The following is an 11,409-nucleotide window of genomic DNA, read 5'->3' on the forward strand; positions in this document are numbered from 1 at the left end:
TATGGCCGTCAAGAGATCCTTTTTAAGGCATTTGAACAGTTTTTAGGCCACAGGGCAAATCAGATGTGCCCCATGTGCCTTGCTGTTTCTTTGTAGACATTAGTGGATATTTTCCTTGGAGAAAAATCTGTAGTTCTCCAGAGCCTGGTCTGCAGTGTTTCTTCATTTTACTCCTGTTTGCCCGGTGTTCTGGAGGCCGTTGCCAGGTACTGAACACTCACTCGGGAGACCCTCAAGTTTACAACATTTTCACTGAGAGCAGTCTTTGGAACTCTGGTATCTAAGTGAAATCTGGAGTTACTGGAAGAGACTTATTATTTTTAAAAGTATAGAGTGCTTTCTGTTTTATATTTTGCATTACTAAGTTTAGAGTAGTGCTTAGAAGATTGTTTCCCTCATAGATGTAGATTCTACACACCAACAATCTTGAACCTATTAAGTATCAAATTTACATTAAGAGAATTAACATAAAGGCATAACGAGCAATATAGAGATTAAAGGATGAGTCCAGACTTTTGTTTAGGAAATAGAGACCTAAGATTTAATATTTTCGATGTTAAGATACTATTTAGTTGTATTATTCTAACTTTAGTTGTCCTGATATTTCCTAAGAATGAGGAGTATATGAATTACTTTAAGAACAGTTCTTGTGCCCCACAGTGGTGGCTCACACCTTTAATCCCAGCATTCAGCAGGGCAGAGGCAGGTAGATGTCTGTGAGTTCGAAGCCAGCCTGGTCTACAGAGGGAGTTCTTGGACGGTCAGGGCTATACAAAGAAACCCTTTCTGGGGTGGGAGTTGGGGGCAGCAACCAGTTCTAAGAACAGTTGTATTTCCAGAGGTGAGCAATTGCCTCATTAGTGTCGTTTGTAGCTCTGCCTTTCAGGATCTCATGTGTCTCTGAACACTCATTCTGGTTGCTTTGGAGACTTACTCGTACACTCTGCTTCATGAACTCCCTTAGAAGACCCTGATGTTCTAAAGAAGCCATGTGCATCTGTGGAGAACGTGGCATGAACAGCCAGTTCTGGGATATTCCACTTGGGTGGGGGTTTGCAGGTGTAAGGACCAGTCATACTTGGAGCTACAGATTGCTGACTTGAGGTTAGATGGTGTCTGAGTAGATTAAGGCTGATACAACAGACAGAGTCGCTCAAGACCCAGGCTCCATTCCTCATCTCTCTGAAGCCTGGGAAGTCCGAGTTTGAGGGGTGGATCAGAAGTGTCCTTCCTGCTGTGTCCTCACACAGCACAAGGAAGAAGGCTCTGCTGAGATCTTGATAAGACACCAGATTCACTCCTGAGATCTCCACCCTCATGATGTGAACTCCCCCAAAGTCCCACCTGCTAACTTCATCACACTGGGGTCAGGAGTTCAACATGTGTGTGCCTGAGGTGCACACACAGTAAGTCCATCATGTTCTGCTGCTGGGCCTCCTAAATACACCCTTCATATAGTAGATTGCCTTCATTTCTTCCTAAGAGCCCTAAAAGCCTTAGCTCGTTTGCCTAAAATCAGAGTCTCATCAGATGTGAGTAAGCCTTGAGGTAAGATTTATACTGAGGCAAATTTGTCTTCAGCTCTAAGTTTAGGAAACCAAGAAAGTTACTGACTTCCAAAATGCAGTGGTGGGGCGGGTTTAGGTTGGTGCATCTGTCTCCAAAAGGATAAATCAGGAAAGGAAAAACAACAGCAATACAGTGTCTGGTAAAAAAAAAAAAAAAAAGCCCAAGCCCAACAAACACAGTGATACCTCAGACTCATGTGATTCTCTTTAACTGGGTAACTTGCCATCCAGGTCCACTGGAAACTTCACCCACAGCTGCTCACGAAATTTTCTTGGTGGTCCTCTGCCAGGGTCCCAGCCAGGCAGGGCAGAGTATAAAAGTGTATTTCATTGCACTACTTTTCCACTGAATATTCATATTTATTTACTCTCAGTCAACTGGCTAGGGGAGACTGCTATGTTAAACCCAGTCTGGCATTTTAAGTTCCCAGAGTAATCATTCACACAGAAGTTTCATTACCCAGTGGCCTCAGCCTCATACATCAGATGAAAACAATTATATACTTTATGACAAGCCATATATATGTTGTGAATGAAAAGAATAGTTTTATGTCCTTCATCTTAAATGGCAAGATCATAAGCTGTGTGATCATACCTGTAATCCCAGCACTTTAGGAAGCCGAAGAAGGAGAATTGCTGTAGTCTGAGGCCAGCCAGCGTGAGAGAGAGAGACCCACATATACCTCTTCCCAAATAGAGAATAGCACTCACGTGTTACTTACATGTCCTTCTGCCAATGCAACCCCAAGATCAGATGGCCGTGGTGCTCACTGCATGAGGGGACAGCAGATTCTGAAAGGCTGGAGCATTTGGTTTTGATATTCAGGCAGGGCTGCTCCTTAAGAGTTTGTATAGCATTGTATGGTGGATTGTATTGTATCGCCTCCCCACCCCAATTCTCCAAAAGATATATTGGCAATCTTAATCCCTATAACTAGGAATGTGAGGAGAGAGAGAGAGAGAGAGAGAGAGAGAGAGAGAGAGAGAGAGAGAGAGAGAGAGAGAATGAGAATGAATGTTTGTATTATGTGACTCAAATCTGTATTTTTAATGATTTTATGCATGAAACAGAGTTTCATGGTGTGGAAATTTCTTTATTGTCATGTCAGCTCTGTAACTTGGATTTTGGAGCATTTCGGGTTAGGGATGTTATACCTGTGAAAGACTTTAAAAAAACAGTGTTTCCAGATTTTGTTCATACTGAAAAGCAATAACCTCAGGCTTATTGCACTGTGCTTGGATTTTACAGAAAGACTTTGTATTTGCCTGTGTGCTACACCCCCCAGTCCTGCTCTTTTACTCATTGAGAAATGTGTGGTTGAGCAAGCCACGACTTTCACCTGTTCCCTCGCCTTATAAACCTAAGCTACCAGTGCGAGCTTCTTGAGGTTTGTTGTGAAAACTGAATGTGATTGGAGGCTCATTGCAAAATACCGTGAGAACGCTTGAGCTCTTGGCACGCAGGCATTATTCTTTCCCTGGCTTCGGTCATTGTGAGCGCAGCATTTGCAGGTGACAGCAGGCTGGAGATTGTCCTTACCCAAGCCTTCCTAGTGGGATAGCAGCAGCTTTGGGGACACATTCTTCAGGAGCTACTGTGCAGCCAGGCCTGAGCCGAGAAGGGAAAAGTCAGTCCTCCAGTGCTTCTGCTGCCTCTGCTTGGGTCCCCTCCTTACTGGTCATTCACCTGGGGTTTTAAGGAAATCTGATCTTTCACTCAACTGGAAGATATTTTCAGGGTGTTTCCGTCTCCTAACCAACAGTTGTAAATATAGAGCTCGTGATGTACCCCAGTGGCAGAACAAGTGCTTTGTGTGCACAGTACCCAAGTTCCATCCCATGACTTCTTCTATTTTATATAATCTACATATTTGACTTATTGAGGGTGTTCTGTCAATCTAGATTGTTTTCCATTTCCCAGTGTAATGAATTAATTTCAGGGCAGCATGAGTCATAGCCAGCAATAAAAATGCTTTCATCCAACAGACCTAATTACTCAGAACAAATAATACCAATATTCATATTAAAGAATGAATTTACTAAAGTATTCTTTGCTATAACCCAGCTAGAGAAACTAACCAGCATGATAGATTTCTTTTTATGAACAGTATTCTTCTTTAAGAGTTTGTTCAGCTGCTTTTTTTGGCTTATAGCTTGTTCTAGTCACCATACCTAGTTTTAAAATGTCCCCTCGTTATGCTGTTTTTCCTCCTAGTGGGCCTTTGGAGTGACTCTGTGGGAGCTCATGACTCTGGGCCAGACGCCCTACGTGGACATCGATCCCTTTGAGATGGCCGCTTACCTGAAAGATGGTTACCGAATAGCCCAGCCAATCAACTGCCCTGATGAACTGTGAGTGTTTTGGATCTTGGACATGAGCTTTGATGCATTTACTTTATGATTATAAAAGTAGGAAAATAAGTTCCTGGGTTCACATGGAGCCTTCCTTCCCCTTTGAGAATGATGAGTCTTCAGATGTGATTTAGATCTTGTGGAAAAACCACAAAGTCACTTAGCATCTTATATCAGTGGTGTATAATCTTTTTTTTTTTTTTTTTTTTTTTTTTTTGGTTTTTCGAGACAGGGTTTCTCTGTGTAGCTTTGCGCCTTTCCTGGAGCTCACTTGGTAGCCCAGGCTGGCCTTGAACTCACAGAGATCCGCCTGGCTCTGCCTCCCGAGTGCTGGGATTAAAGGCGTGCGCCACCAACGCCCGGCTCAGTGGTGTATAATCTTAATTACTAAAAAATGGCCTGAGAATTTAACATAATAGTGAGGAAGCTGATAGGATATTATGTCAGTTTAAATACGCATGTTTAACAAGATATGGTACTTAGAAAAGCTTTTCTTGGGGTCCAAATTTGGATGCCCAGCACCCACTAAAAAGACATGTATGGTAGTATGTGTCTGTGACCATACCACAGGGTGGGTGGAGACAAGCAGATCCCTGAAGCTCATTGGCTAGCCATCCTAGCTGCATCTGTGAACTCCAGGTTTAGTAAGATATCCTGTCTGAAAAAGGAAGACAGTAGAGATGATACTCACTGTTGAACTCTGGCCGCCACACACAAGCATACAACCACACAGACATGTACTACATGAGCGATCAGAGACAGAGAGACAGACACCTTTCTCTTTATGATCTTGCCTTGCCAAGCATCCATGATGCTTAAAGAAGATGTTCTGGGCTAGCAAGTGACAGGTGCTTCCAGCCTCCTGCCTCCCTCACGTAGCTGACCTTCTTCGTCATGGCGGTGGGGTGTACAGAGTCTGGTTGGGGAAGTGGGTACAGAAATGAATGTTGTCTACAGAGGCCCCAGAAGGTTTCTCTGCCAGTTTTAGGCAGCGGCTTTGCTATACATCCAGGAATCTTGATTTCAGATAACACTTCCTCTGAGTTCTTCTCCCACAGTGTCCAGGATGACACAGGCTGTTATTTTGACTATGTTCTGTGTATTTACATGAAGCTCTGAACTTGCTAAGCTAAGTATTTTGTATTCTCATGAAGAACTGACATCCATGTGTGTAATCCAAATAAATCATCTTAGCTCTTTTCAGTGCTAAAACTGACAACACATAGTCAAATGAAGTGATTGTTAATAGGCTGTCTTCTCCACAGCCACATTTGAACAGATAGCTAGCTGGTAGGAAACTGACTGAAAGGCTGTTACTAGCCACGTTTCCATGTCACTCTGCAGGTTTGCTGTGATGGCCTGTTGCTGGGCCTTGGACCCAGAGGAGAGGCCTAAGTTCCAGCAGCTGGTCCAGTGCCTCACGGAGTTCCATGCCGCCCTGGGAGCCTACGTCTGACTTCATTCCCAGCCCCACAGCTTGGAGGAAAGTGCCTGATGCAGATGCTCTGCGTGCAGTGTGGCGCCTGCAGAAGCCCATGTGTCTCCCAGAACACTGTGCCTTAGGAATGCTTCCAAACTGAACTGAAGACACACTTCATGTGGAGTATTTTCTAGAAACCACTTTTATTAGGTTGAACTGAAAGGGGTTTTGTAAATTTTTTGGCCAAAAAATTTTTTAAAATATAGTTACTTTGGACTAGGGGGTGCATTCTTAAAAAAATAAATAAACAGTTTTAAAAATTGTTTAGACACAGATATTTGGAATAGCTGTCTTAGTGCCAACTTCTTTTTTTTTATGTTTTACTTCATTGAGGTAATGTAGGTGACTCACCTTTAAAGCTATTTTAATATTTTTGTCACTACTTTTGGGATGGTTTGTCTTCAAAATGTGTTGCATTTCTTAGGAAAAACAGCATAAAAAGATGTCTGGTTTGCCCTATACAAGGAAAGATAGTATATTAATAGAAGGCAAACTGAAGAAAAGGTAAAGAGAAAAATATAAAAAGCAACAACAACAATAACAAAAACCATATTTCCCCTGCACGGAAAATTGCTTGTTTAGTGAACGTGTCTCTGCTTTCTTGTTTCGGGAAGCAGTGGCTGAGTTCATCACATCTCAGCTTTCCTGTGAGCTGAGAAGGCTGGGGGCAGATTCGTAGGAAGCAGTGGTGACCTTATTTATTTTTGCTTTCTGGGCAAGGAGATGGTACGGTTCCAGAAAGTGAACCCTCTCTACGCCTGCCGCTCCCTCTGTGTGCACCCGGGCTTGTGCTGTGCACAACTGCTGCTTCGGTTGTGGGTTTGGGTAGTTTTTGTTTTTAGTTTCATTTGGTAATTTTTATGCTTATCTTCAAGGCTGGCTTAAGTATAAATTTGTTTTTTAAAACACTTGAAAAATTAAAGGACTCATTTTATATGACGGTATTCAAATACTGCTCATAATGTGTGGTTGGTGGTTATGTCTCAAAAATCTTTGAACATGCAACTGCTGGATGGTCATGCTTTATCTCATGAGCATGTGCCTCAGGTTCCAAAACCCTAACAAGGGCAGCTGACTCTGCTTGGCCTCTGTGGCATGTGAAGTTGGAATTACTGTCACAAGGAAGTATCACAGAGAGACATCTCTCCAGAGCCAGTAAATGGCATGTGTGTAGCCATGCACAGGTTTAGTTGACCTAAGAGAGAGTCAAGTAGGCCTGTGAACCGACTGGGCCTGCAGCTGCCTGCGTCTGTGCCCATCCTCTCAGGGATATAGGGAGAGCTTGGGTCTATTATATTAAAATAAGCCTCATTAATAAGCAGAATCTCTGAAAAGACAGCTCCCACAGTGCAAGCTCCCACAAGCAATCAGAACCGTGATGTCCTGCATCCAGCGTCCCGCACAAGGCCCAATGTATTAGTGTTTTGTTCATGATGTACTTCGTCCCCAGATGTCTGGGTTTTAAAATGCTTCTTTTGATGTGTTTGTAACTTGGAGATGCTTTGTTAATAGCCTACATCTTTGAAGGCATCCAGTCAACAAATACTAGGATGTACAATACCTACATAGAGCAATTCAGCTCTCCCTCCTTTGCCAACATTCAATGCATTCTTTTCATCTTCAAATGAGAACAATGTTAAGAAGTCACAGTTCAGTGTACAAGAATTGCCAAAAAAAAAAAAAAAAAAAAGGTCAGTGTGCTGGGCCGGAGAGATGGCTCATTGGTTAAGACTGCTCACAGCTCTTCCAGAGCACCCAAGTTTGGATACCAGAATGCACAGCAGGCAGCTCACAATCACCTGGATGGAACTCTAGTGCCAGGGTTCCCTCTAGCTTTCACAAGAGCCAGGCACACACACACACACACACACACACACACACACACACACACACACACACACACAATTTGTTTTTGTTTTCTTTGATTTTTCGAGACAGGGTTTCTCTGTGTAGCTTTGGAGCCTGTCCTGGAACTCAATCTGTAGACCAGGCTGGCCTAAACTCAGAGATCTGCCTGCCTCTGCCTCCTGAGTGCTGGGATTAAAGGTGTGTGCCACCGCCGCCCGGCACAATTTGTTTTGAAGGTAAAGTGAAGATGTGCTTCCGTTTTCTTTGGGTTTTGTTAAGCTCTTTTACCTATGTCCATGTGCATGTTCTTTTGTTTAAGTAGATTTTTCTGCTGAACTGTTTGGAGAGAGCGACAGAGGAAAAAAGAAAAAGAACAGTTTCAGGTTTTCCACGGCCGATTCCTCCAGCGGTGTGTGCACCTTGTGAACACTGCTGAGAATTATTTCCGCCCAGAAAACGTAGTTTCAAAAGGAAGAAGCAGATTAGGGAGCACAAGATACAAGATGTGACACATGGTAGGCTGTCTCTGCCAACAGCACTTTTATTAGATGTTTGCTGTAGTATCTTGCTCCGTAGCCTATGGTAGGCTCAAAACATGCAGCCATCCTCCTGCCTCAGCTATTCAAGCGCTAGGATTGCAAAATAAGCACCACCATGTCTGGCTAAAAGTAAAAACCATCTTGTAGTGCTTGTTTCTAAAGTAGTAAGGACATCTCTGAAACTATTAAGTATATATATATATAAGCACAGTTTGAAAGTTACCATCTTGGGGCCTGGAGATATGGCTCAGAAGAAGTTAAGAGCACTGGCTGCTCTTCCAGACGTCCTGAGTTCAATTCCCAGCAACCACATAGTGGCTCACAGCCATCTATATTGAGATCTGGTGTCCTCTGCTGGCCTGCAGTGCAGGCATCCATGCAGGCAGATCACTGATACATAATAGATAAATAAATCTTTTTATAAAAAGTTAGCATCTTTAAACAAAAACTTGAGATTAACACCAGGATGCTGAAAGTTCCATTTGGAGTCAGTGTTTCTGGTTATCTTTTTTACATTTTTGGCTTTCTGCTTTCTTGCCTCCAAGAATTAGTACAGGCTAATGCTAGGTAGAGGTGGCCTCATGCTCAGAGGTCTCCTGCCTCTGCCCTGACTGCTGGGGTTGAAGACCACCATGTCCAGCTCCATCTTAGTTTTCTTAAGACTAAGCATCTCATCCAACCCAGAACTTGCCAGTTTGCTAGGCTGGCTGTCCAGCCAGCTCCTGGGAGCCCCCTGTTTGTGCATCCGCAGTCCTGGAAGCACAGTCACACGCTGCCATTTCTTTTGGGCACTAGGGATAGAACCTAGGACCTCTAGCCTGGCGAGATGGCTCAGTTTGTAAAAGCGCTTGCCGTCAAACCTGATGACTGGAGTTCAGTCCCTAGGACCCTCGCGGTGGAAGGAGAAAACCGACTCTTGCAAGATGTTGTGTGTTGTGGCATGCATGTGTGTGAACACAAACAGGTAATTGTCATGAAGAAGATCGATAACAACTCAGATCCCTGTGCTTGACTGGCAGACACTTTTCCAACTGAGCCGTCTTCCCAACTGCACATGCTGTGATAGGAATATGAGAACGCCAGTTAGCTGGGTCCTTGTGTGAGGAAGCTACTAACATTCTTGTAGGATGTTTCTGCCAACATCTTGCTGGAACTGCAGCACACGGGTATGCATGGCTATTAGGCATTCTAGGGGAAAAAATGTAAGAGTTATTTTTATGTGTATGAGTGTGTTTGCCTGCATGTACATATGTGCACCATGTGTGTGCCTGATACCCATGGAGGCCAGAAGAGGGTGTCAGATGCCCTGAAATTACAGATGGTTGTGAGCTGCTGCCATGTGTGTGCTGGGAATGGAACCTGGCTTCTCTGCTAGAACAGTGAGTGCTCTAACCACCGAGATACCTCTCCAGCCCAGGACTTACATTTTGTTGGGCTTTTTTGAAAGTGGCTTTACTAATTGATATCTTATCCACTTAAAGTAGATGAGTTTTGATATGTTCATTGATGAATGGTCATCAACCACAGTCTAATTCAGTTTATTTTATTTTAGTATTTGTTTTATTTTACTTATTTTGTCTTACAGGTTTTTTTGTTTTTGTTGTTTGTTTTGTTTTGTTTTTTTGAGACAGGATCTCACAGTGGGGTCCTGGAGGTTCTCAGGCTGTGGTCCAGGCTGGCCGTGAATTTCTCCTGCTTCACCCTCACAAATGCTGGAAGAAAGGGGGGACACTGCTGTGCCTAGTTCTCCACTTTAGACTTGTTGCCCCCAAAAGAAACCCAGCCCTCATTTGCAGTCACTTGTATTCCTCCTCCACCCTTTGCTCTGGGCAGTTACTAATCTACTTACTCTAGTCTGAGTTTTCCATTATGTGGATCGTATAGTGAGTAGTCTTTTGTGGTTGACATCTTTTACTCAGCACATGGCTTTCAGAGTTCTTCCACACTGCAGCAAGCCCAGCAAATACTTGGTTCTGCTGGAAAAAAATATTCCTATGTAAGGATATGCAACATGATCGGTTGACACATCCTTGAGGAAATTGAGTTTTTGTTTAATCCCATCCTCACCTGGACAAAAGAGGCTCTCAGTGGGTCAGGATGGGGAATGGGACAGCCACTGTGGAGAGATGGACTCTTACCTGGCTTCCTTCAGTAATGTGTTTGCACATCAGGAGCTGTCAGATAGGAAGGGAAGCAGGGTGATTCTAAGGAGTGCTCAGTTTACTTGGATTCAAGTTAGCAAGGACCACCACTGTTTGAGGAGAAAAGCTGGTAAGAATCAATACCTAAGTTTCAGTTTTTAGTTCTTGGTCCAGGAAGCCCTCCCAGTCCATCATGGCTCTTGTTTCTTTGACTTCTGGCCTTCCTCTTGTACCAATCTGTATTTGGGCTTGCAAAGTTGAGTATGTTTGCTGTACTTGGTATTGTCAAATCTACAAGGTGCCTTTGCTCTAGCTTTGTGATATAACTACCTAGGACCTTTGACCTGGAGGTAATCCAGAAATTGGCCATATGCCTATGCAAAAATTCATAGTAAAAGAGCTTAAGCCTTCACCTAATGACACAACTCTTGGACTAGGTCTTATGCCTTTATATTTATATGTACAAGAGGTTTGTTAACATTTTCTTTTGGAGACCAAATCTCACTATATAGCCTGGAACTCTTGATCCCCTGGCCTCAGCAGTGAAATTATAGGTGTCAACCTAAACAAGCAGTACGTAGTCACAGAAGTAATGTATCTAAAGAGCACTTTAGGATTTGTCTTCAGAGATTGGCGGGCTCAAGGGGGCAGTGGTCACGGTTTCTGGCTTCAAAGAAACACCAGAGTTACTATTATGAGTAAAGATCCTTCGGTTCCAACTTGTCTGGAGCCAGAATGGCTTTGGCCTGACCAGGTCAGGAAGTGCGGTGCACGGTATGTGGGACTGAATTTTGTGTTGGAATCTCTAGGAGTGTCCCTCTGGCCCTTGCTCCTCTCTTTCCCTCAAGACTCACACATGCCTTAGCTGAAGGAGAGGGTGGTGTATTTGACCTGACAGCCATTTGGTCACCTAAACAGATCCTTGTTTTGTGGTAAGTGCTCCCATAGGATCCTCAGCACTTCTGGGAAGGCAGGAAATGGAAGAGACAGCCTGGCCGTCCCTGCTGGGCTTGGTGGGAAGCTCCCCATTCCACCTTCCCTGACCCTTCAGGTCTCTGCACGCTTTAGACACCCTTTGTTGTTGGCCCCACCCTCGGGCTCATGCTCTGCATGTCCTTCTTGAAGGAACTCTGTTCTCTTTCCACAGGATGTGGCCCTTAGGTGCATTAAAACAACATAAGATCTGGAAGTAGATATAAATACTGGATTTTCCCATCACTGCCCCAGCATAGTGTTGTGTTTTAGATATGGGAACCTGATAACCTAACTCCCTTATTTTATAAGTGAAGGAAATGGAACTCACTATTGCTTGCAAACATAAGATGTACAACAGGCTGTTTCTTGTGTTGGTGTATTAAAGGAGGTGAGTGTGCTTTTCCAGGAAGGGAAATTAATTTGATAGGACACTGACCTATACTCCATTAGTAGTTATTTTAATAAATGCTTGTCAGATGAGTCCAGATTCATGTATTTGATTTTCT

General features: G+C 43.6%; 1 protein-coding gene across 1 annotated transcript in view; it reads left to right on the forward strand.

Moving 5' to 3' along the window:
• Positions 1-6,355, forward strand: part of Ryk (receptor like tyrosine kinase) — a 79,701-nt gene extending 73,346 nt beyond the window's left edge. Inside the window, 2 exon segments of the mRNA XM_028869926.2 lie at positions 3,784-3,920; positions 5,265-6,355. Coding sequence (XP_028725759.1) covers positions 3,784-3,920; positions 5,265-5,376 — 249 coding nt within the window. The 3' untranslated portion in view covers positions 5,377-6,355.
• The last annotated feature ends 5,054 nt before the right edge of the window (positions 6,356-11,409 follow it).

Source organism: Peromyscus leucopus, chromosome 7, assembly GCF_004664715.2.
Source record: "Peromyscus leucopus breed LL Stock chromosome 7, UCI_PerLeu_2.1, whole genome shotgun sequence".
Taxonomy (NCBI): domain Eukaryota; kingdom Metazoa; phylum Chordata; class Mammalia; order Rodentia; family Cricetidae; genus Peromyscus; species Peromyscus leucopus.